The sequence below is a fragment of the Chiloscyllium plagiosum genome, unplaced genomic scaffold (assembly GCF_037043375.1).
Source record: "Chiloscyllium plagiosum isolate Xiang-an unplaced genomic scaffold, Cpla_swu_hap1 HiC_scaffold_20, whole genome shotgun sequence".
NCBI classification, from domain to species: Eukaryota; Metazoa; Chordata; class Chondrichthyes; order Orectolobiformes; family Hemiscylliidae; genus Chiloscyllium; species Chiloscyllium plagiosum.
The window spans coordinates 37,874,136-37,901,219 of record NW_028270158.1 but is presented as its reverse complement, the minus strand read 5'-3'; the positions used below and the strand labels follow the sequence as shown (position 1 = coordinate 37,901,219).

General features: G+C 42.9%; 1 protein-coding gene across 1 annotated transcript in view; it reads right to left on the bottom strand.

Annotated features, from left to right (window-relative positions):
- Positions 1-27,084, bottom strand: part of abat (4-aminobutyrate aminotransferase) — a 177,728-nt gene that overhangs the window by 76,326 nt on the left and 74,318 nt on the right. The window contains exon 5 of the mRNA XM_043711576.2: positions 6,197-6,314. Within this exon, the coding sequence (XP_043567511.1) occupies positions 6,197-6,314 (118 nt within the window). The remainder of the gene's footprint in view (positions 1-6,196; positions 6,315-27,084) is intronic.

Genomic DNA, 27,084 nt, shown 5'->3' with positions numbered 1-27,084 from the left:
ACAATGCTGAATTCTTGGCTCAATAGCACATTACACACTGCATTTACCCACAGGGCTACTGTGGGATTTTTTTGCTTAGTGATGCCCAGTTTGGGTTCTGCCAGGTCTACTCAGCTCCTGACCTCATTGCATTGGTTCAAACCGCCCTTGGTTCAAATATGGGTGAAACAATTGAATTCCAGATGTGAGTTGAGAGTAACAGCCCTTGACATCAAGACTGCATTTGACTGGGTGTGGTATCAAGGAGCCCTAGTAAAACTGGAATTAATGAGTATTAGGGGGCAAACTCTCCAGTGGTTGAAGTCATACCTGGCACAGAAGAAGATTGTTGTGGGTGTTAGAGGTCAGTCATCTCATCTCCAGAACACCTCTGTTGGAGTTCTTAGGGTAGTGTCCTAGGCCCAACCATCTTCAGCTGCTTCAATGACCTTCCCTCTATCATTAGGTCAGAAGTGAGGATGTTCACTGATGATTGCATAATGTTCAGTACCATTCATAACTCCTCAGATACTGAAGCAGTCCATGTTCAAATGCAGTAATACCTGGACAATATCCAGGCTTGGGTGGACAAGAGGAAACTAACGTTCATGCCACACGCATTGCCAGACAATGATCATCTCCAACAAAAGACAATCTAACCACTGCCCCATGGTATTCAATGGTGCTACTATCACTGAATACCCTATTACCAACATTCTTGGAATTACCATTGACCAGAAACCCAAATGGAATCATCACATAAACACAATGGCGTGAAGAGCAAGTCAGAGGCTAAGAATACTGTGGCAAATAACTCATCTCCTGACTCCCAAAGCCTGTCCATCAACTACAAGGCACGTGTTGGAATACTTCCCACATGCCTGGATGAGCTCTAATAATACTCAAAAAGCTTAACACCTTCCAGGACAAAGCTGTCCGCTTGATTAACACCACCACTGACGCTCAGTAGCACCAGTGTGTACTGTCTACATGATTCACTGTAGAAATTCACTAACGATCCTTAGACAGCACTTTCTAAACCCATGCCCACTTCCATTGCAGGCAGCAGATACACGGGAACATCACCATGTGAAAATTCCCTTCCAAGCCACTCACCATTTTGACTTGGAAATAAATTGCTGTTCCTTCAGTGTTGCTAGGTCAAAGTCCTGGAATCCACTGCGAATGACATTGTGTGTCTTCCTACAGCATGTGGACTGTAGTGGTTCAAGAAGGCATCTCACCAGCACCTTCTCAAGGGCAACTACAGACAGGCAATAATTGCTCGCCAGCCTGCAACACCCATATCCCACTAGTGAATAAAAAAAAGTGTGGAGATCATTTTAAAAACAGACAACAGGTGACAGTGCGTGCAGAATTCCCTTTATCATTCCTGTATGTTGTTTGCATGTTTAAATGAAATGTTATCGATTTTATCCTGAGTGAACTAAAATGGACATTTTCATACACAATAAAGTTACAGCAAACCTCTGGCTTCAGGACAGAAATGGAGGAGTACAGATATCTTGGTGTGGTCAAGATAAATGTCTGTCACTGGCTTTGGAGAAGATTGCAGAGGTAGAGTGAGGTGAGGCATTGGAAGGATGTGCAAACTGATGAGAATATTAAATTCAAGATGTTGCTTATCAATCGGCATACATTACATTTTATCCAAAGAATACACCATTCACACTCCTCAAATAACCAGGACTGAAAACAAATTGATTTGACTTTTAATTGTCAACTTGGAGCAAAGAGATCCTATTTTCAGCTTGAACCAGATGTGTGCTTTCTGTAGCAGAAATTGTTGTTTAGAGTTCCACTAGATCCATCAGATGATGATGCTGCCTGATTTGTTCAAACATCTAATGTGCAATTTCTGGGTGAATATCTTATCTATCATGCACTACATAGTGGCAAAAAACAGAACTATGGGATATAAAATATTTTGAGTCAAAGTTAATGTACAGGAAGATTTGAATTTCAAGATCAAAATAAATATCTCTTGATTTTTACATTAGTAAAGTTAGTAAATAATTTAATAATTATTTAAATTATTCAGTATGAGGCTGAGAGAGTGAATTCCAGCAGGATTCCACTCATCTATGCAAAATGGAAAATAAATCAATTCTGCATTCTATACAGTGCTAATCAAGCAAAATTTCAGGATTGTGTAACGATAGTCTTATGACATCGGATGGAATCTTAATTTTCGTTTGGCTCAGTAAAAATCTTGTCAGATTTGGAGGAGTGAGGCCAGATGGGTTTTCTCAACCTGTCTTACCAAACACATCAAGTTAGTTGCTGCTGCTGATCCAATGCTGTGTATCACAATGCTGCCTCTGTTCCATCTTACTATGCACTCTTACAAGAGCTTTCCACTCATCGCACATTCATCAAGATACCAGCATTCCTTGTGGCTGCACCATCTGCAAGAGCTTGCACCTGCAGGAATGCTGGCATGTGCCTTGCTCGTGGCTGGTGACTGGACAGGGGAATGTGGCCCTGAATTTCTCTGATGGGATCTGAAGGTCCTGATTGATGGGATCATGTTCAGGAGAGCTGTCCTCTTCCTGTAGGACAGACAGAGGAGCATGCACTACCACATGACGTTTGCCTGGTCAGGTATTGCCACCCAGGTCAGTACCCTGTCCAGAGTTTGGAGGGCTGAACAGCAGTGCCTCAAGAAGATCAATGACCTTTTCTCTTCTACAATGGTAAGTGCCATACTTATTTTTGTGCTACCTCACATTCACTTTTTTTTTCTGCTACTACACTTGACTCCCACCAAGGCTTCTGCTCTGCCACATTCTTTGTTGCATGCAACATCTTCCCTTACTCACTTCCCTTAACCCCCAATCCTCCCACTTTAATAACCCTCTACATTGCCCTTTCACTCTCTCAAACACCTCATGTAGAACACCACTAACAGATGTGCCACCTTCACTTGTGTAGAACCCAAAGTTTACATGATTATCACAGCATAGAATGCAGACTGATTCACTTTCCATTTTTCTGCCCATATTGTCATTCTAGCAACTGACCAAATGAAGATGAACTGGTGGAAAGGTTCCAATTCAGAGTCCTTTCCCTCATGGAGAGAGGATACTTGCCCTAGCTGGAGAAGACTGGGTCTTGTGGAAGTGTATTGACATCTATGTTCCTATCACTGAATAAGTACAGCTTGTAGCAATACTGAAATGCTGACTTTCTCCAGGTACACAGCGATCTGTAGTGGTTGCCATCTCTAACCATTGGCTGTGACACTTTCTGCCTTTTGCAGTTTCCAGTCAGTGTGCCATGGATATGAGCCAAGAGGCATCCATGTCCTTGAGGGAGACCTCCTCAATCTTTTCAAGAGTAAGACGCCATTCAAGGCATGGAGGAACCATTGCAAGGATGAGACTCCTCACCAGTGATATTACCAAAATGTCAGTGGGCTCAATAGGTGAAGGGAGTGTTGAACAGGAGACTGCTGAAAAACTCACACCGACAGTTGCATGGATAGCTGAGGGATAAACACCTCAGGCTATTAGCAATCAGACAGGCGGTACCTGCTCAGACCCTGGCAGGAGATGACCCTGTGTTCCTGGTGATGAGGAATTTCATTAACAAGCTCAGAGACAAGCAAGCCTTCATGAAAAAGTCAAAGCATGTCCATGAATGTCAGCTGTGGGCCCTACAAGCCCTTCTTCTCCTCTCTCCCACCTGCTGTGCCTCACTGAATTTCATGTTGAGTTTTCCCACCGCAGGTTTGGTAAGATTGCTGTTTATGACACGTGGGATTGTTAACAAGCAACATAGTGTCAATTGAGAACTTGTCTCTGCCTAAGGGAGAATCTCATGCAGCTTGGGCAAAGGGACCATCTTATCTGATTGTAACACAGATCTTGCCACAGACCACATTGCTTATAAGATTTTCCAATCAATATTTTATTTTGGATGAAGAGAGATGGTGTTGAACTTTATTATATCTTGGATTTTTATTTAAGATTTGAATTTAATTAGTTATTTTGTTTATTTGCAGAATAACGACAGACTGAATGACACTGATGATTATGGACAGTTACAGACTGATGGTGCTGCTTAGGTTGATAGATGAATAGTTGAAAAAAATGATCCGTCAGGAATTCCAAAATTCAGAAACTGAATATGGTCTACTTTATAGAAAGTTATACTCTATAGAAAGTTAATGTTGCCTGTCTGTCATGGACAGTGTTGGATATTGATGTGAAAACAGATTTTCTTCACAAAGTTTGGACAGATTTCCATGAGAATGAGAAAAACCTCATGTTAACATTCATATTCAACTCGTACAAAAATCCCAGGGTCTCTGTGCATCCAACCCTCCACCACCAGGACTCAGTGCAAACCCCTCATAGACTTGTGGAAAGACACAAACAATAATGTGCAATAGACCCTTTATGGATTACGTTAGACTCTGCCAATGAGGAGGTTATCACCTGGCTTCAGAGGTTTGCATTCTCTAAATAAAAATGGAATTGACTCAAATGAAGAATTTGAGTGTTTTTAACCAAGTACTAAGATTGACAGAAATGGTGAGTTTGGACATATTTAAATACTCTCAGTTTTGTTAAACACATGTTTAGAGAAAAACATTTTTTGCACCTGCCATAGGGTTTAGTATTTGGACTCAGGCTGTCAAATCTGATCATAACTATTTCAGGAGGCTGCAGCAGTTGACTTTTCCACAGCCAGTAATTAGTCATAGTGGGATATTTGCCAGTTCAGAGCTTGTTCTCAGATTTGATCATTGTTTTATTTCTCCTTTATCATTGGCAATTACAGTAACAAGCAAGGGTATATTTAGAAATACACTATATAATCCAAATGGGGTGGGAAAGACAGGCTGTATCCTGCTCCCAGCTGCTGTGATGGCCATTTTGAAATGTTCATGGAGTGGCTCACACTTCAGCTAGTGGTGTCAGGGCAGAAAGACCTACAACAAAAGCAGCAGAGGTGATGGCCTAGTGGTATTATCAATAGACTGTTAATACAGAGATGCAGGAAATGTTCTGGGACTGGTGGCAGATGGTGGAATTTGAATTCAATAACAAATATGGAATTAAGAGTCTAATGATGACCATGGAATTGTTGGGGGAAATACCCATCTGGTTAACAAATGTCCTTCAGGGAGGGAATCTGCCACCCTTACCTGGTCTGGCCTATAGGTGATTCCAGACCCACAGAAATGTGGATTTCTCTTAGCTGTGCTATAGGGATGGGCAATAAATGTTGGCCTAGTTGGTGACACCCATATCCTATACATGAATTTCCCTAGTTGAAAAGTTCATCAACTCAACTTTGCTTGGTGTCCCTGGAGAGGGAGCATGCGATGATCACTGGTAAGGTAAGAGACCTTTAGAGACTGGTGTGCACTCAGGGACTGAAGTGCAGCATCACACTACACTGTTATTTTAATTTAGTGCATTTCTGTTTTATTCTATAAAAGCTTCCATTCAACTATTAATTTATGTTTGATTTCGATACGGTGTCCCAGCACAGCTTCATTATTAGTATTTTTGACTTCCTGTTTTAGTAAGAATCAAGAGAACTTTACTTTCAGTTTACTTTTAGTTCAACGAGTGGAAGGAGCTTTACTCTATATCTAACACCGTGCTATCCCTGTCCAGGCAGTGTTTGATGGGTACGCTGTCAAGTCTTTTTAGTTTAAAAGACTAGAAGGAGATCATGGTAGGTCACTAACGGTCTACGTGAGTATTTAAAACCAAGATTAACATTAAATAGCCCATGATTTGGCTGGCAGGCAATTCTAAGTATTGTGCAGTGTAGAGAAGATGGGCAAAGAAATGAAATACAAATGAGAAACACTTTAGCCCAGAACCCTATAGCTGCCTCCTATACCAGTATAGTCTACAGGCCAATTTCAATGGACACCTGATGGGTTACCAGCAGTTGTTAATCAGAAAAATCACCATGGTTTCTCATAGTCATACTCCCTTGAGAACAATTCAGCACAATTGGTAATCTCAATCATGTTCCAAAAATAGAAGAACAGTATATGAAAGTTTCAATGGTTGGTACAGGTACATCATTGATTTAAGTCCCTGCAAATTAGCCCATTTGTAATCTCCGTGAATAATGATATTTTACCTGAAGACATTTATCTAAGAAATCAGATTTAAAAGTACCTCTTCTGTTGAATGGAGTTTCTAGTATAAAATGTAGTCCTTACCAATGGGGATTGAAGAGATCTGTGTGTAAAGGTCAAGCATCCTATTGCCATCAACGTCCACCAAGTAATTTCCCCGGCTTTCCTCGTAGTCACAAAAGAAATTCACGGCATCTATGTTCTGAAGGGGGCAAAATGGAATAGCTAGATTTAGTGCAGTTATGAAAGGTAACGTCGCCACTGTCCTTTCATAAATTAGTTAATCATTTTAATTTACAAAATAATTAGTAGGGAGAGAATTGGTAGTGAGTTTAACCTGAGGTTCACCACAACTCAGGTAGGAGGTGATGTTGTGAAGGCTGGACTTTCATGATGACCCCAGCTGGGTACAGGAATTGAACCCTTGCTGTTGGCATTACTCAGATCAGCTCTCCAGTCAACTGAGTTAACCAACCCCTAAGTATAAAATATGGAGAGTATTGGTTTTAATGAGGCATCAAAAGGGATATCTAAGGAAAGTTAGGTGTTTCTTGCAAATCATTTCAAGAGGAAGTAGAAAAAACAGCATGTTACATAAAATAAAAATAACTAACAGCCATGATTCTTCTTATCTTTCTTCAGTTTCTCTTTCCAGGCTCGGTCCAATTCATTTAGCCCATGAGACCCGTTACCTTCCCCCATACTTTCTTCCAACTGAATAGTTCCCAGTTAAGCAAAGTCATGATTTTAAGGTTCGCCTGTTTCAAATCCCTCCATAGCCTGGTTTTTCTCTATGTCTATAATCTTCCCCCTTTCCACAATCCTCTGAGATATTTGTATTTCTCTAATCCTAGACTCTTCAACATTCCCAATTTTAACTGCTCCACCATTGGTGACCATCCTTTTAGCTGCCTGAACATTAAGAGTCGAATTTTCCCAGCCTCCAAATGTCATGGCAACAGTTAATCCATTGATAAAATATGGGAAAATCATTAAAATTAGGTTCTTGATGGTGAGAGAAAAACCTCTTTTAGATACAGTTGCTATTTTCCGATGTGGCCGAGAGTCTAGACAACGACAATTTGTGACATGAAAGCAGACACCCAGTGGTTCCAACTCACCAGTCACGCCTCTGGGTCTCCACCTTGACCAGCATTCCCTGATACCTCAAACATGGGCCACGAACAGCAACCACTACCCCTCTCCTACCTCAGAGATTGAAATCACACATGCACCTGCCTCATCGCACCATGACAGCACATTTCTGACTCACTTGGAATACAGTTATCCATTTTAATGCTGCAGTTTCGAGCAAATATTGACACCTTTTACTGAATCATAGGATCAATGAAGTATTTTGGCGCAGAGCGGCCATTCAGTCCATTGTGAGTCTACCAGTTCTTCAAATGAGCATCATTACTATTGCCAGTCTCCTGCTTTTTTCACCTTACCATTGCGCATTATTTCTATCCAAACAATTATCCAGTACCAATAGGATTATGCCTGATTTACTTTCACTTTGGACTGCAAGTATTTGCCAAATGATCTTTTGTAAAGCTGTCTTTCTTGGGTGATGCAAGGGGTGGCAGGGGGATCAAAGTTTCAGTAATCCTAATGTATTTACAATCTCTGACTACATTTGCATGCTATGGCTTATATTCATCCATTAGAATCAATTCACTATGTCAACAATCCAAATAGACACATTCTATGGCTCTCCTCATCACAATCCTCCATGCCACACTGCATAGAGAACTATGTTTAACTGTCACTCATGTATTCTGAGAATGTTTGCTGCCCACATTACTAAGAACATGTTCTGTTTCTGATATTCCTCATACAGGTTCACTGGATCCATGACCTGTGGATCCAGTCACAGGATTATCATCATTCAGGCAACATTGAAGATGCAGAGAAATTGAGGATGAACAACTATGGTAGACAGACGAGGACCAGCAGGAACTTCCAGTGGCAGATGATTAGTCTCCAAATGAAGAAATCATAGCAGAAGGTCCTCTAGGTGCCAAGGAGATACATGGGGCTCAGAGTTTCTCTGTTTCTGTTGCAGACTGAGGATGACCCAAGATATTGTGAAAGAATGGTATCATCTGCTGGATCAGGACCTTAAGGGTAGGTGGCCATCCCACCAAAGGCCATCAAGGTAACAGCTGCACTAACTTTGTATGCAACTGACTGCTTCAAGGATCCACTGTGTACCTGTGTGGAATCTCTCAATTAGAATATGAATCAAGGTCATTACTGATGCAATTTGCATCAGATCACACTGTTCCATTTGTTTACCTGTGACCATGTCAATGCAGCTTAAACAGTGGAATTTGACAGCATTGCTGGCTGTCCCAAGGTGCAGACAACTGTAGTTTGTATAAACACTTCGTTGAGATTGTCACATCATAAGCTCCTGGCAGTGCTGAGTACTGTCACCCACAAGGAAGCATGAGTGCAGTGCCACAGTGACATATGGCTGCATAGAAGGTTGTGAGATAGCCTGATGGAGCTCATAGAGAGTAACACTCCACAAAGCTCCCCAAAGTTAACACTTAGCTGATTTTTGGTAAAATTCAGCCCTAAGTTCTGGAATTCCCTTCCTAAACATCTTTGCTTCTCTATCATCCCTTTTCAGTTTCAGACACACCTTGAAACTTATTTTGACCAAGGTTTCGGTCATCAATGTCAATGTCTCCTTCTGTGACGGGGTTTAGGCTACTGTGGGAGATGAGGGAGGAAATTATAAGGGCTCTGACCCAAACTTTTAACTTCTCTCTGGTCTCAGGGAGGTGCCAGAGGACTGGAGGACAGGTACTGTAGTTCTACTCTTCAAGAAAGATGGTTGAGATAGAGCAGGGAAATCAGGGATAGTCAGCATGACTGTGTCAGAAGGAATCATGCCTAACAAATCTGATTGAATTTTTCAAGGAGGTGGCCAGGCATATAGATGAGGGTAGTGCAGTTGTTGCTGCTTATGTGGATTTCAATAAAGCCTTTGACAAGGTCCCACATGGGGGATTGATAAAAAAGGTAAAAGCACGTGGATCCAGGAGAACTTGACAAGTTATATCCAAAACTAGCTTAATGGTAGGAAACAGAGGCTGATGGTAGAATGCTGTTTGTGTTATTAGTGTGCAGTAGTATACCACAGAGATCAGTGCTGGTTTCCAAATTGTTTGTGATAGATATAAACCAAATAGAAGAAAATATCAGAGGGATAATAAGTACATTTGTGTAACACAAAGATTGGCCAGGTGGTTGACAGTGAGCAAGAAGGTCTTAGGTTGTAGGAGGATATAGATGGGCAGATCAGCAGCAGATGGAATAACCCTGATAAGTGCAAGGTGATGCACTTCGAAACAAATAACATATCAAGGTAGTACTCAATGAATGGCAGCACACCAGGAACAGTGGGATCTTGGAGTGCTTGTCCAGAGATCCCTGAAGGCAGCAGGACAGGATGTTAGGCTGGTTAAGGCGGCATACAGGACACTTGCCTTTATCAATCGTGATATAGATTATAAGATCAGGAAGATGATGTTGGAGCTGTCCAGAAATCTGGTTAGGTTTAGGGCACAGCTGGAGTACTTTGTACAGTTCTGGTCACTGCACTGTTCGAGAGGGGTATAGGGGAGATTCACCAGGATGTTGCCTGGGATGCAGCAGTTTAACTATGAAAAGAGACTGGATAAACTTAGATTGTTTTCTTTGGAGCAAAGAAGGCTGAGGGGCACATGGTTGAGGTGTATAAGGTTATGGGGGCATTGACAGGGTGGATGGAAAGCAACTGTTCTCCTTAATTGAAAGATCAATAACAAGGGATGTAATTTTAAGGTGAAAGGTAGGAGGTTTTGCAGAAACCTTTCGTCACTCAAAGGGTGTTGGGAGTTTGGAATGCACAGTATGGGAGGGTAATTGAGGCAGGAAGCCTCACAACCTTTAAAAAGTACTGGATGGACATTGAATGTCATAACATTCAAAGCTATGAGCCAAATGCTGGAAAGTGTGACCAGAGTCATATAGATATACAGCATAAAAACAAACCCTTTGGTCCAACTCGTCCATTCTGACCAGATATCCTGTATAAATCTAGTCCCATTTGCCAGCATTTGACTAATATCCCTCTAAACCCTTTCTATTCATATACCCACCCAGATGCCTTTTAAATGTTGTCTTGTACCAGCCTCCATCACTTCCTCTGGCAGTTCATTCTGTGCATGCACCACCCTATACATGAAATCGTTGTCCCTGAGATGTCTTTTGTATCTTTCCCCTCTCCTCTTAAACATATGCCTTCTAGTTCTGGACACCCCCACACTGGGGAAAAGACCTCATCCATTTACCCTATCCATGCCCCTCATGATTTTATAAATGTTTATAAGGTCACACCTCAGCCTCCGACATTCCAGAGAAAACAGCCCCAGCCTATTCAACCTCTCTTTATAGCTCAACTAGCAACTCCTCGTAAACCTTTTCTGAACCCTTTCACAACATCCTTCCTATAGCAGGGATACCAGAATTGCATGTAATACTCCAAAGTGGTTGAACCAATGTCCTGTACAACATGACCTCCCGACTGCTATATTCAATGCTCTGAACAATAAAGGCAAAGCATACCAAATGCCTTCTTCACTATCCTATCTACCTGCAATTCAACTTTCAAGGAACTATGAACCTGCACTCCAAGATCTTTTTGTTCAGCAACACTCCCTAGGATCTTACCATTAAGGTATAAGTCCTGCCCTGATTTGCTTTTCCAAAATGCAATACCTTACATTTATCTAAATTAAACTCCATCGGCCACTCTTTGACCCACTGGCCCAGCTGATCAAGATTCCATTGTACTCTGAGGTAACCTTCCTCACTGTTCACTACACCTCCAATTTCGGTGTCACCTGCAAACATACTAACCATACCTTCTATGCTCACATCCAAATTATTTATATAAATGATGAATAGTGGACCCAGCACTGGTCCTTGTGGCATATCGCTGGTCACAGATCTCCAGTCTGAAAAGTAACCCTCCACCACCACCCTCGGTCCTGACCAGTACGGATCTGGAGTAGTTTTTTTCTGTTGGTGCAGACTCAATGGGCTTAAGGGCCTCTTCTGGACTGTAAGATTCTATAATTCTATGATACTAGATTTAGAATTCTCCAGTGCAGTGCCTTAGGGTTTCACTAAGTTGTCATTGCTATTCTTGGTGTGACTTGTCAGCTGTGTCTATTGGAGACAGACTGCAGCTTGAATAATAATTATTTATTCTTCAAGGTCAAGGGTAGGATATCATTTTGTTTCACTTACTCATTAGCGTTTCAACACTGACAGAGTTTACTGAGGATTTTGATTATCTGTGGAAAGGGTGCGAGAAATGTTTAGCACTCTAGGCAGCACAGTTACTCAAAATAAATCTCCTAAATGTTCAAGGTGTGAGGAGCTTTTAAATAAATGGCTAACCTTCCCAGATATAAACATGTTTATGTATTGTGTAGGATTCTTAACTCCTACAGGTTGTGCCAAAGATTTCAGTAAGTCAGAAGTAATTCTCATTTTAAATCTACATTGATCGGTAATGTTGCATTTCCAGAATGTTCTTTGGTGATGGAAGATAGACTTTCAGCATTGCTACTTGATTCCAGAACATCTGAGACAACAAGCTACCATCAAATGATGACTTTGATTCCTTTGTCACAAGCTTTCCCTGATAGGTGGGAGAACAGGAATATCGTATGAGTGATCTATATGAAGGGCTGGTGTGGGATTGAGAAAAAAAAACAGCTGTTGTAACCTGCACCAAGAGTTTATGGTATTAGTCTGACATTAATGCACTGGGTGATGCAGTGAAAGCTCTCCCTTAAAATGGTTCCCTGTTTCATCTCATTAATTCACCATGAGTCTTCTTGGCAGCATGCAACTTAACTTTTTTAAAGTTTGCCACCTGGATGCTGAAGATGCACCACTCACCTCAATAGAGTTGGCTTATAAATTGTGCTGGTGACTGTGGTGCTATTTACTATTGTGAATGGATAAGTCACTAATTGGCAACTGCACTTTGTCTGTTGTTGTTCTGACTATGACTCTAACACACAAATATCATCACAGGTCTTCTTGCTTATTACAATACAGACAACAAATGACTTTATTTTTATGTTGTCCAATTGCTGCAGCAAGTGATGGAAGAGCTGAGGAAGATATCTGGAGCAGGATAAATAGTGCAACAGTGTGATCAAGTTTTTCCTATCGCAGTACTGAAGATCTTCTTGCAGGTACTATCCACAGAGAACCATGAGGTCTTTGAGATAAACTGTGAGAAGGAATGGGGGCAGATGCACATTGTGATCACAGTAAAGAACCCGAGGATCCAGATTTGGTTCCACAAGATGTTAAGTTACTTGACTTATATGCTCAAGATCAGAGAATAACCTCATCTACCAATAATCACCATCAATTGTGGTTTATTATTGGATTCATTGTTTCATCTGTGCATTTACTGTTACTCTAGGCCCCCAAGCTACAGTTCACATCTTGCACACACACTGAAAGAGATTTAGAACACCCACTGACATACTTTGCTCTCTCCAGTAGATGTTGGCTCATAACTCGAGGGAACAGCACCTAAGGACTAGGGGATAGAAAACCCAATACGTCTTTACCCTAATGGGGGAATCTCCATCTTTGAAGGGGGCATGACTGAGGCCATGGTCAATGGCGGGGTTAAGTAAAGCCATCAAAGCTGACTGTGTACTCACACCTAATACTCTTTCTCAATCTACTCACTTCTCCTTTCTCAATCGGTTCAGCTGCAGCTGGTGTGAGTATTTATCACTGACCCCAACTCTCCTTCCCTCAAAACACCTTTATACCCATGTCTGTCACATTTCAGGAAACCAAGGATACTACACAGCCAGTAGTGGGTCAGCAAACTGCAAGACAATGATGATGAAGAGAAATTGTCACTCATTCTCCCAAATACAGATGCCTTGTGTCGTTTAGAGGGTTGCTCAATGATAGGATTTCCATGTGATAAACAACAGCCGCAAGTATCAGCAGCTGGGGTAGCTGAGGTGCCAGTTAACCAGAGGGCAATGATGTCTATGATTTCTACTGCAGACTTCTCTTTGGAAAATGTTGCACGTTGAAATGCTTGGGCCTAAGAGAAAACCTGTGGCCACTAAAGGAACAGAGAGGTGCCTGGCTCTAACTTAGTACAGGGTGTTCAACAAGGCTTTGATGCCCATCCATTTCAACATGAAAATAGCAGCCAATTCCGCAGGAATACTTGCAGATCAAACACAGATGCAGCATTTGATGGCCAGGACCTGGGAGACAATGCTACATCCACACCCAATAACTGCAGCTTGGAACTTCAGAGGGCCAGTGGTAGTGGGGCTGGGAGCAAGGCCAGGGGCCAGGAACAGCACAAGGCCTGTGATTAATGTCCCTCTCCTTTTCTGACAGCCAGCAGTTGAGCTTTATTCAGAATACAGGCAGAAAATACACAAAGTCTGTGTGATTTGGGGAAACTGAAATCATGTAAGCTCACCTTACTGTTGACATAATGGCAGATAACAGTTTGCAAGGATGACAGCACCGTCCTCCCAGCACTGTAACTCTTCCAATTCTCATTGCAGTTGTCCATCAGACAGCCCAGACTGTTAACATCAATATTGGGCTTTGTATAGCCAAACCTGCTCAAGATCATTCTGCAGGACCATGTGCAATGTCAATAGCTTTGCAGCTGCCATGTTGCAGCCACTGGGTTAGCACTACACAGAAGCAGTAGCACAGGCAAAAGACACATAGAAAACAAGCATGCCGAATGCACAAGGGATTATGTGTCTTTTGAATGGAATATGGAAAGGTTCTGATTATTGAGTTCTGAATAATTGCCCCGTGGCAGCTTTTCTGGTGGTATTGCAGCCATGAGGTTGGAAACAGAGGGAAGCTAAGGTTTAGGACTGTTGGTAGATGGTGAATTACGATCGCTTTCACCAGCACTGCATCAATCATGAACAGCCAGGCCCCAAAAGGCATGTGTTCACTGCCTCCTCCTGCTTTGCCCATTGTGAGGGCTATGCCCTCATGATGGCACTGTTGCACAGGATGCTGCTTATCACAACAAATCTTGGAACACACTTTGCCAAACACTACAGAGACCCTTCAGAGTGGCACATTAAATGGAATTTTTTTTTGTGTTCTCCAGCAGTCTTTTGTATTAAGTTGATTTTGTCCCTTTCTGAACAGAACACAGTGAACCCCCTAGTGTAACCGTGGACAATCACCTAGGAGATATCGTAAATATCATCTGCACCATTCTGGAATGAGCCCAATATTTGAAAGGTCATGGTAACAGTCACCTTTGCAGGCAATAGCAGTCCTTTCCCCCCCACTCTGGGGCAGCTTGCTGCAACAGCTGACACATTTCGACGAACATTTCCCTAGTGAAGTGGAGAGTTCAGAAACATTTTACCTCAGGCTGGGTTAAACTTGGATACTTCCCCGATAAAAATTATGGCAGATATGGAGTACTGCTGAGAGTCCTTCTTCTTCTTCTTCTTCTTCTTCCTCCTCTTTCAAGCAGCTTGCCCTCCTTAGTAATGCTTCTAGTCGCTCTTCCTGTCCTACAGTTATGTACAGGAACCATGGGTCTGAACAAAACATTTGGAGGCAGAGCTGACATCTTCAGCACATGCCATTACTTGCAGACTTCGGCATTTTCAGTCAGGAGATGACAAGTGCATCACAAATGCCATTTTGGACCTCAGATGGTATCCTGAGCCCACAGAACACAGGCAGAATCTTGATCTGTAAAATCTGCATGAGAGTCAGGAGGGCAAAAATCCCTCAGCCACTAGGGAAAGGTTTAGGCCAAATAACCTGCATAGATTTGTGGCCAACTGTCGCTTTTTAATGAGATTGGAACAATCACATTGACTAAATGCTTTAAAAAGTTAACATTTTCTGCTTGAATTACTTGGCCCCCCCCAGCAATAACCCGAGAGGATGGAGGTAGGATTTTTTCTGAATCACATTTCCTACAACATATCCAAGAATTCCATCTGGAGAATGCACCCAAACATCATTATTTCACAGATAGAATTGAATCCTCTGACATTTCTCTTGTTTGCACCACAGCTGGACTTGATTGTGGTTTGTACAGACAATCCAGATTTACAATAAATGTGAAGAGATTTAAAAGAAAAGGCATTCACAATCACTGCAGAGGGATTGATTGCTTGCACATAAGCACTGCTTTTATAAAATGTGTTTTTCAAACTGCAATATGCAGCATGGAGGCTGTTACTTACACCCTGCTGTTGGATACAAGCACCAGAGACATGACACAGTCAAACAAGTGAAAATCGGTCAGACAGCTGCCTAAAAATGTAAGTTCACATTACCATCGAAGTACAGCTGGCTTCAGTTTTAACCTTGCAATCGGATTATGCTGATGCCCTGCCTTGCTGACCAATTCTACTGTGATCCTGCTATACTGGGAAACCCAAATCGAAAATTACCAGCTAGCGAGCATCACATTCAACTGGTACATACAAAGATTTGTATGTTTAATTAATTAGTACCGCATCATTTTAAAAAGATTTATTTTGTAATATCAAGACATGCTACTCTCATTTTAAAAGTCATTTTACTATTTCACAGTTTCTGTTTAAATTGGTTCAATCAAATTGATGTACAGAAGTGTTTCATTTGACGAGCCAGAGATAACTTGCAGTTCAGTCTGCAAATGGTTTTGATCTATATTTCCTTAAAATAAAGTTCTGCCGGAACAAATAGACTTTTAATGGTCAGGCTGGAACTACAGTAAAGTTTACAGTAAATATTACTCCCCAAGCCAATCTCTGACCTTCTGTTCCATTCCAAATACAATGTCTGTCCCTCTGCATTGCTGTCCCCAGTCAGGCCATTTACCTTGATCTCAATATCCCAATTTGCCACCTTTTTCCCGACTTAGTCCTCTTCGTCTGTTCTCAGCCTGACTACAGTTTGTCTAATGGTCAAACCTGCTCTTTGGTCTCCTGCACCATTCCTCACTTAGCCTCTTTTCCATTCCACTGCTTGAGATGTGCCACTTTAGTTTAATTCTCACTCTTCTCTCTCTATCTCTTTTCTTAATTCTCTTCCAATCCATGTTTATTTCAACCATTTGTACATCCAATCTATACTCCAGCTTGCACATGAACACCAAGACCTCCTATTCCTTCCCGTCCTTCTACTCCTCTATTCTAGTTCTGCGTTGATAGTAAAGCTCATTATGTCTTTACAAAATTGGCGGTGACAGCAGATAGTAAAGATTAACAAAGTATTTCCACCCAATAAAAAGATCTGTGATATTTATCACCAGAATTGTATCTATGTATGTGACCTTTCAGTATTTTGCCAAACATTACTCAGAATTGATGATCCCAAATCAGTTGCCCAGATAGGTTAGGGAAATCTGTAGAAGTATTGTGAACAAGCTCAAGCCAGGACAATAGATTGTTTACACACAGTACCCACTCGTAATGGTGTTACCAACATTTTTTTAAACTTTGCATTTCAGATGATCAGGTACTTATTCTTGCAGATTTTATTTAACATAAAATAACTAGTTCATCAAAACTTGGGAAGGCGTGTTGCGTAATTTTGATGCACTGCCAACTTTTGACAAAGACACCTTTGTACTATTGAATTATGCTGTTGCAAATCCAGAATGAAAGTTGGGATTTAATGAGATTGAACTTTGATCTTTATCTAACAATTAACTGATTGTATCATAAATCTCATAGTTCAGATCATTTTTACTGAAATTGATAAACAAAACCCAAAGCAGAAATTGCAAAATTTCAATACTTCAGTCCTTCTGTAACTGATGGTTTTTCTCAATGCACTCTACAACTATCTGCTAGGTTAAATATTCTCACTGTAAGATTTCCTTTCTTGTTGCTTTAAGAATCATCAAATCCAATGACTTGACATAAATCTGACCAGTTACCAGTTTTATAACAGATGAGAGTTAAGACAGCCCTAGAGGCAAACAGATAGATACAAAAGCCATACACTTTGCCTCCATAGGGTTTTCAACTTTAATGTCACATCTTGAAAGCATACATACCTCTGGCATCATTTGATGTTTATCTAAGTGTGATGAATTCTCTTGGAACTAGTTCACAAACGAAGAAAGCATTTTTTGCAGCCAGACAATTGGGTATAACAAAGGAAGTAACCAAGAAGAATCATGCTCTCATGTTGTGTATCTTCTTATTAGTACCTGTCTGGCACCAAGCCTGAAGTAGGATAAAAGGTGACCTCAGTCACAGTGGTGGGTCTGTGTGTGAGAGTCTGTTGCTAGGAAAACACAGCAGGTCAGGTATCATCTGAGGAGCAGGAGAATCGACATTTTGGGCATAAGCCCTTCACCTTTCTTAATTTCTGTTGAAGGTCTTATGCCCGAAATGTTGATTCTCCTGCTCCTCAGATGCTGCCTGACCTGCTGTGCTTTCCAAGCAACACACTCCCGACTCTGATCTCCAGCATCTGCAGTCCTCACTTTCTCCTAGAGTGAGAGAGAATGTGTGGTGGACTGCCTGGGACGACTTAAGGAGCTATTTAGCGGTGTTTGGTCAGATGGAGTGGAAGAAAGGTTGACACAGGATGAACAACTGAGCCCTAGAAATAAAATATATTAGTGGCAGCAGATAGCTCAGTGGTTAGCACTGCTGCCTCACAGTGCCAGGGACTCTGGTTCAATTCCACCCTCAGGTGACTGTACAGAGTTTGAACATCCTCTCTGTGTCAGTGTGGGATTTATTTGGGTGCTCTGATTTTCTCCCACAGTCCAAAGATGTGCAGGTTAGGTGCACTGGCTCGGCTAAATTGCCCATAGTGTTCAGGATTAACCAGGGGAAATGCAGGGTTGCAGGGTAGGGGGATGGTTCTGAGTGGATGCTCTTCGGAGGGTCGGTGTGAACCCGATGAGCTGAATGTGTGTTGCTGGAAAAGCACAGCAGGTCAGGCCGAGGCGCAGAAGAATCGATGTTTCAGGCATAGAGTCCTCGCTTTCTTCTCCTTGATGGGCCGAATGGCTTGTTTCCATGCTGTAGGGATTCTGTGATTCTAGTGGATGCTTGAGGTTAGAGGGGTCAGTGCTGGTCAGGTAGCTGCCTTCCTCAGATGGATGAAGACCAGAATAAGAGATTAGATTACTTACAGTGTGGAAACAGGCCCTTCTGCCCAACAAGTCCACACCAACCCGCAACCCACCCAGACCCATTCACCTACGGGCAATTTAGCATAGCCAATTCACCTAACCTGCACATTTTTGTATTGTGGGAGAAAACCGGAGGACCCGGAGGAAACCCACGCAGACATGGGGAGAATGTCCAAACTCCACACAGTCAGTCACCTGAGGTGGGAATTGAACCCAGGTCTCTGGCGCTGTGAGGCAGCAGTGCTAACCACTGTGCCACCGTGCCGCCCCAAAGAGTGTGAGGAACAGTAAGGTAAGAGCTTCTAAACACTTCAATTAGAGAGCAGATGGCTGCTGCCACATGCCACACAGAACAAGCACTCAATCTGTTGCCATCAATCTATTTGTCCACCAAGATTGCTTTTACCTGGCACAAGTACTATGCTTTCCTGCCTATTTAGCTTATACATCATATTTAATCTGCTCCTGGTTAACAAACCACTTAATACTCGATAAACTAATTTTAAACTACTTATAACTTCAAACCCAATTTTAAATATATGACTCCCAAATTTAATGTCTATCTTACACACTTTCTCTTAACCATGTATTCAGCAGCAAGACAGACACTTCTTCCACCACCTCTGCCACGCTAGCACAATTTAGAAGGGTCATCAACTATTGTCAGGTTATTTGCCGGCTGATGTTTAATAATTGAGTTTGTAAAGTGCTGTCAGTTTTCTACTGCTGTTCAGCAAGTTTTCAGTGAGTGGTCAGACCATTCATTATTTGCCCTGGTCTGAAGACTGAAAGGGACACTGAGCAGAGACAGTATAGAGGAGGACAATCAGAAGAAGGAGGAGGAGCAGAGGGATATGGACAGGATATGGACTGAAGGGGAGGAGGCATCTCAGAGGAGGCCTTGTCACCTGAATCATCAGGGAGCATTGCTCTTATCTCAACTCACCCAGGAGCAGTATGTGTGTCATTTCTACTTCATGAACAAGTCATTTGTAATAATCTGCCACCTTTTTCAGGCAGATCTGCAGCCTCAAAGCATAGTAGTGGTATTGCGTTTTGATGGCTGTGAAGGTGACCATGGCCATGACTTGCTTCACTTCAAGAAAAGGTTCTGTGCGCCGATTTGGTAAGGTTACTAGTTTTTTTAATTTCAATGGTCTCTTTGGGAGTTCAGAACAGTGGGAATGAATGTTAGAGCAGTTGCATGCTCCTTCTGTCGAATGTGGGAGGTAAGGGTCATCACTAGTGTCCCCACTGATTTCATCTGCGGGAAATGCACCCAAGCCCAGCTGCTCAGAAACCGCATTAGGGAAGCTGGGGCTGGAGCTGAATGAACTTCAGATCATTCGGGAGGCTGAGGGGGTAATTGAGAGGAGTTACAGCGAGGTAGTTGCACCTCAAGTACAGGAGATATGTAGATGGGTTACAGTTAGGGGATGGAAAGGGAACAGGCAGACAGTGCAGGGATCCCCTTTGGCTATTCCCCTCAATAATACGTATACTGTTCTGGATACTGTTTGGGGGGATGACCTACCAGGGGAAAGCCATAGTGGAGAAAGTGAGGTCTGCAGATGCTGGAGATCAGAGATGGAAATGTGTTGCTGGAAAAGCGCAGCAGGTCAGGCAGCATCTAGGGAACAGGAGAATCGACGTTTCGGGCATTAGCCCTTCTTCAGGAATGAGGAAAGTTGGTCCAGCAGGCTAAGATAAAAGATAGGGAGGAGGGATTTGGGGGAGGGGCGTCGGAAATGTGATAGGTGGAAAGAGGTCAAGGTGAGGGTGATAGGTCAGACTGGGGTGGGGGCGGAGAGGTCGGGAAGAAGATTGCAGGTTAGGAAGGCGGTGCTGAATTTGATGGATTTGACTGAGACAGGCTGGGGGGAGGGGAAATGAGGAAACTGGTGAAATCTGAGTTCATCCCTTGTGGTTGGAGGGTTCCTAGCCGGAAGATGAGGCGTTCTTCCTCCAACCGTCGTTTCGCTGTGGTCTGACGATGGAGGAGTCCAAAGACCAGCATATCCTTGGTGGAGTGGGAGGGGGAATTGAAATGTTGAGCTACAGGGTGGTTGGGTTGGTTGGTCCGGGTGTCCCAGAGATGTTCCCTGAAACGCTCCGCAAGTAGGCGGCCCGTCTCCCCAATATAGAGGAGGCCACATCGGGTGCAAAGGATGCAATAGATGATATGTGTGGAGGTACAGGTGAATCTGTGGCGGATATGGAAGTTTCCTTTGGGGCCTTGGAGGGAGGTGAGGGGGGAGGTGTGGGCGCAAGTCTTGCACCTCCTGCGGTTGCAGGGGAAGGTGCCGGGAGTGGAGGTTGGGTTGGTGGGGGGGTGTGGATCTGACGAGGGAGTCACGGAGGGAGTGGTCTTTACGGAATGCTGATAGGGGAGGGGAGGGAAATATATCCTTGGTGGTGGGGTCCGTTTGGAGGTGGCGGAAATGGCGGCGGATGATGCGCTGTACATGGAGGTTAGTGGGGTGGTAGGTGAGGACCAGTGGGGTTCTGTCCTAGTGGCAGTTGGAGGGGCGGGGTTCAAGGGCGGAGGATCGGGAAGTGGAAGAGATGCGGTGGAGGGCATCGTTGACCACGTCGGGGGGGAAATTGCGGTCCTTGAAGAAGGAGGCCATCTGGGATGTGCGTTTTTGGAACTGGTCCTCCTGGGAGCAGATGCGGCGGAGTCGAAGGAATTGGGAGAATGGGATGGCGTTTTTACAGGGGGCAGGATGGGAGGAGGTGTAGTCCAGGTAGCTGTGGGAGTCGGTTGGTTTGTAGTAGATGTCCGTGTTGATTCGGTCGCCTGAGATAGAAATAGAAAGGTCGAGGAAGGGGAGGGAGGAATCTGAGACTGTCCAGGTAAATTTGAGGTCGGGGTGGAATCTGCAATCTTCTTCCCGACCTCTCCGCCCCCACCCCAGTCTGACCTATCACCCTCACCTTGACCTCTTTCCACCTATCACATTTCCGACGCACCTCCCCCAAGTCCCTCCTCCCTATCTTTTATCTTAGCCTGCTGGACCAACTTTCCTCATTCCTGAAGAAGGGCTAATGCCCGAAACGTCGATTCTCCTGTTCCCTAGATGCTGCCTGACCTGCTGCGCTTTTCCAGCAACACATTTCCATCTCTGAAAGCCATAGCGGCCAGATCTCTAGCAGTGAGCCTGACTCTGTGGCTCAGAAGGGAAGGTAGGGTGGTGGAGAATAGAAAACGGTTGCCTCCCAGGTGCCAGAATCCGAGATGCCTCTGATCAAATCCAAAGATTCTGAAGGGGAAGGATGAGCAGGCAAAAGTCATGGTGTACATTGGCACCAATGATGTAGCCAGAAAAAGGGATGAGGATCTAAAAAGTGATTTCAGGGAGTTAGGTTGGAAACTAAAAACAGGACGAGCACAGTAGCAATCTCAGGATTACTACTGGTGCCACGTGCTAGTGAGGCGAGGAACAGGGAGCGAATGCAGCTAAACACATGGCTCCAGGGCTGGTGCAGGAGGGAGGGCTTCAGATACGTAAATCATTGGGAAAAATTTTTGGGGAAGATGGGACCTGTACTTGAAGGACAGGTTGCACTTAACTAGAAGGGCAACAATGTCCGGGGTGGGAGATTTGCTCGGGCACTTTATGAGAGTTTAAACTAGTTTGGCAGGGAATGGGAACCAGAGCTGCAGAGGGTAGTCTGTCAGGAAGGAAACACAGTTGGTAGGGCAAAGGGATGAATTAAAGTGTGCCTGTTTCAATGCAAGGAGTGTCAGAAATAAGAGTGATGAACTTAGAGCATGGATCTTGGAACAATGATGTTGTGGCCATAACGGAGACATGGATATCACAGGGCAGGAATGGTTGCTGGATGTTCCAGGGTTTAGTATTTTTAAAAAGAACAGGGAGGGGGTTAAAAAAGGAGGGGGAGAAACATTGTTAATTAGAGAGCACATCACAGCTACAGAATAGAGGTTGTTGAGGAGGGTATGTCCACTGAATCAGTATGGGTGGAAATCAGTAATAGGAAAGGAACAGTCACTTTATTGGGTGTTTTCTATAGACTCCCCAATAGCAGCAGAGAGCTGGAAGAACAGGTTGGACAGCAGATCTTGGAAAGGTACAGGTGTAACAGAGTTGTTGTTATGTGTGACTTCAACTTCCCAAATATTGATTGGAACCTCCTTAGTGCAGATGGTCTGGATGGAGCTGATTTTGTCAGGTGTGTCCAGCAGGGATTCCTGATTCAATAACATAGATAGGTCAATGAGGAGGGAGGCCATATTGGATTTGGTGCTAGGCAATGAGCCAGGCCCAGGTATCAGATCACTCGGTGGGCAGCATTTCGGTGACAGTGACCACAACTGCCTCACCTTTACCACAGCCATGGAGAGGGATAGGAGCAGACAGTATGGGAAGGTATTTAATTGGGGGAAGGGAAATTATACTTCTATTAGACAGGAGCTATGGAGTATAAATTGGGAACAACTGTTCTACGGGAAAGGCACAAGAGAAATGTGGATGCTGTTTAAGGAGCACTGGATAACTTTGTCCCACTGAGACAGGCAAGGAATAGTAAGGTGAAGGAGTCTTGAATGACAAGAGTGGAGGAGCTTCTCATCAAAAGGAAGAAAGAAGCTTACTTCAGGTTGAGGAAGCAAGGATCTAGCACAGCTTTAGAGGATTACAGGGGAGCTAGGAAAGAACTCAAAAATGGACTGAGGAGAGCTAGGAAGGGGCATGAAAAAGACTTGGCGGGAAGGGTTAGGGAAAACCCTAAAGGCAGTCTACATGTACACGAGGAATAAGAGAATGATCAGAGAGAGGTTAGGGCTGATCAGGGATAGTGGAGGGAACTTGGGCTTGGAATCTGAAGTATTAGAGGAGGCCATAAATGAACTTTTTGCTTCAGTATTCACGAGAGAGGGGGACCTTATCGATAGTGAGAACACCATGGACCAAGTTAGTATGCTTGAACAGATTGATATTAAGGAAGTGGATGTGCTGGTAATTCTGGGAAGCATCAAGATAGATAAGTCCCCAGGGCCAGACCAGGTATATCCAAGGTTACCACAGGAAGCGAGGAATGAGATTGCTGCTACTCTGGCAATGATCATTGTATCCTCAATCTCTACAGGAGTAGTACTGGCTGATTAGAGGGAAGTGAATATTGCTCCTATGTTCAAGAAAGGAAATAGGGAAATCCCTGGGAATTACAGACCAGTCAGCCTTACGCCTGTGGTAAGCAAGGTACTGGAAAGGATTCTGAGAGATAGAATTTATGACTAGTTGGAAAAACATAGTTTGATTAAACATAGTTTGATTAAAGATAGTCAGCATGGCTTTGTGAGGGGCAGGTCATACCTCACAAGCCTTATTGAGTTCTTTGACAGTGTAATGAGACAAGTTGACAAAGTTTGAGCTGTGGTTGTAGTGCATATGGATTTCAGTAAGGCATTTGATAAGGTTCCCCATGGGTAGGCTCATTCAGAAAATTAGGAGCTATTGGATACAGGAAAATTTGGCTGTCTGGATATGGAATTGGCTGGCCGAAAGAAGACAGTAAGTGGTAGTGGATGGAAAGTATTCTGCCTGAAAATCAGTGACCAGTGGCATACTGCAGGGATCTGCTCTTTGTAGCTTTTATAAATGACTTGGATGAAGAAGTGGAAGGGTGGGTTAGTAGGTTTTGCCGATGTCACAAAGGTCTGTGGTGTTATAGATAGCATTGAGAGCTGTTGCACACTACAACAAGACATTGACAGGATGCAGAGCTGCTTTAGAATTGGCAGATGGAGTTCAACCTAGATAAATGAGAGGTGATTCATTTTGGAAAGTTGAATTTGAATGCTGAATACAGGGTTAAAGACAAGATTCTTGGTAGTGTGGAAGAGCAGTGGGATCTTATCAAGTCATAGAGATGTACAGAAATGGAAATAGACCCTTCGGTCCAACTCAACCATGCCGACCAGTTATCCCAACCCAATCTAGTCCCACCTGCCAGTATCCGGCCCATATCCCTCCGAACCCTTCCTATTTACCCATCCAGATGCCTTTTATATGTTGCAATTGTACTAGCCTCCACCACTTCCTCTAGCAGCTCATTCCATGCACATACCACCCCCTGCATAAAAAAGTTGCCCCTTAGGTCTCTTTTATATATCTTTCCCCTCTCACCCTAAACCTATGCCTTCCAGTTCTGGATTCCACTACCCCAGGGAAAAGACTTTGTCTATTTATCCTATCCATACCCCTCATGATTTTATAAACCTCTCTATAAGGTCACCACTCAGCCTCCGATGCTCCAGGGAAAACTCTTGGGGTCCATGTACATAGATCCCTCAAAGTTGCCATCCAAGTTGATAGGGTTTTTAAGAAGGCGTAGAGTGTTTTGGCTTTCATTAACGGGGGATTAAGTTTAAGAGCCATGAAGTTTTGCTGCAGCTGTCTAAAACCCTGGTTAGACCACACGGAATATTGTGCCCAGTTCTGGTAAACGCATTATAGGGAGAATGCAGATGCTTTTGGGAGGGTGGAGAGGAGATTTAACAAACTGCTGCCTGGTTAAGTGACCCTGCGCTTTTCACACCAGAGCGAAGAAGAAAGAGAAGTGACTTGATAGCAGTGTACAAGATAATGAGAGGCATAGATAGAGTAGATAGCCAAAAATTTTTCCCCAAGGCAGAAATGGCTGTAATTAGTGGTTATAATTTTAAGGTCACTGGAGGACGATATAAAGGAGACGTCAGAGGTAGGTGCTTTGCGCAAAGAGTGGTGGGTGGGTGAAATGTATTGCCAGTGGTGGTAGTAGGGTCAGAGACATGAGGGACATTTAAGTGACTGCTGGACAAGCACATGGATGGCAGTAAATTGAGGGGTGTGTAGGTTAGGCTGATCTTAGATTAAGGTAAATGCTCAGCATAACATCGTGGGCCGAAGGGCCTGTACTGTTCTATGTTCTATGATCCTTCTAGGCTGGAGCTTAAGGGTTTGCATAAGAACATGCCAGTGGATTCCTTTCCCAGTCATTTCATATTTGGTGCAAAGGACTGTGTTTGGTTTGAGTGGAAGCTGGGCCTCAAACAACATCTTGTGGAAACTGGAGAATGTATCCATATCCTAGCCCAATATACAATATGTCAGCTAAACTAATGACATAAGGATATTGGAAAGGATTTTAATTTCCAAATGATTTTCTGAAATATACATACTATGCAATATAACAAATTAACGAAAACATGAGTAGCTATTGTCATCATAAACATGTTAATCATGTTTTCCTGAGGAAAAACATGACCCTGGCCATGTCCCTGCTTCATGATTATGACAAAATAATTTGACCCTGTACTCATTTTACACAATCGGAATAGTTCTGCAACATGCTGACAAGACACGTTGATTCTTTCAATGTTCTTCAAACCTATTAACTGTATTTAGTTACTTTGGTCAAATGGCAAACTTACAAACTAGAAATCATTAACCTATTAAAGATTGGAAAATGAACCATAAGTAAAACAACAAAGCAAGGTTGTGCATTCTAGAAACAGTGCAAATACACTACACCTGTGCGAAAGGTTATCGATCACATAGCAAATATTTTGTTATAAACCTTTCAGTAATTCCAGGATGAATTAAAATTAAAACAGCTTCCAATACCCTTTGTCTCTACAGCTTTGTATCTTCCATTACCTCAAATATCTTCCCTTTAAATGGGAAATGGATTCTGCATTAGCCATTCTGTGAAAAAACATTTTCTTCATGTCAGGATTTTAGACTCTGAAAGGGAGAAGTATTGGCCTGGAACATTAAATTTTTATTTCAGATGCTGCCTGGCCCTCTGAATTGTAGCAATTGGAACCAGGTGGATCTCATTGAGGAAATCCTTGACTGGGGTTGTTAACCTAGGTCAATCAGGAAGCCCTGCCTAACCAACATAAACATGGGAGATTCTGAATCCCCTATTTGTAGTAGAGAAAAAAATATAAACAGGGGATTCAGAATCTCCTCAGTTCAGGGACTGACTCTGAGTTGGCTGGCCACAGACAGTGTACTGTGGACAAATAAATAAAGGGTGACTTGGTGACAGGATGTCAGTCTCTGCAGTTATTTCATATATATTTCAGAATTTTCCATTTTTGCTTTACATTTTCAATATCCACTACATTTTGCTTTGGTACTGTCCCAACCTTTCTCCTCAAGCTCTTTTAAATTTTAATTTCAAAGAGATGAAACTTTATCACCTGCACCACAGAGAATAACATTTTGCCATTCACTCTATCAAAATGCTTCATAATGTTATTACCTAAATTAAATTTTCTCTCAGCCTTCTCTGTTCCAACAAGAAATTGAACTGATATATTCTTCACAACAAAGGAAACCATTCCAAAGTTTGATAAGGAGAATAATCGAGGAAATGGATTCAGAGCCTAAGATGGGGTTTTAGGACAGGTAACCAACAGCTTGTTCAAAGAGAACAGGGATGATCTTAACATTTAAGATCTTAAATCAGGAGAATAGTTCTGGTTAATGAAGGGGACAGAGGTATCATCTACAGTTCCCCATAGTTTTAGTAATAATTTCTCAGTGGCTAATGTAGCTTGTTGTAATATACAGATTGTGCATTTTCAAATTAATCTCTCTCCCTGTTTTCACCACCTACCTGTTAGCAGATTGTGATTTAATTTTCCCCTTTCATTAAACAGTTGGATAGTATTACTCCCACTTCGTCTGTTGACTACAACACTACAACAAAGTTAAACCAGGAGCATGGTTAATTTCACACA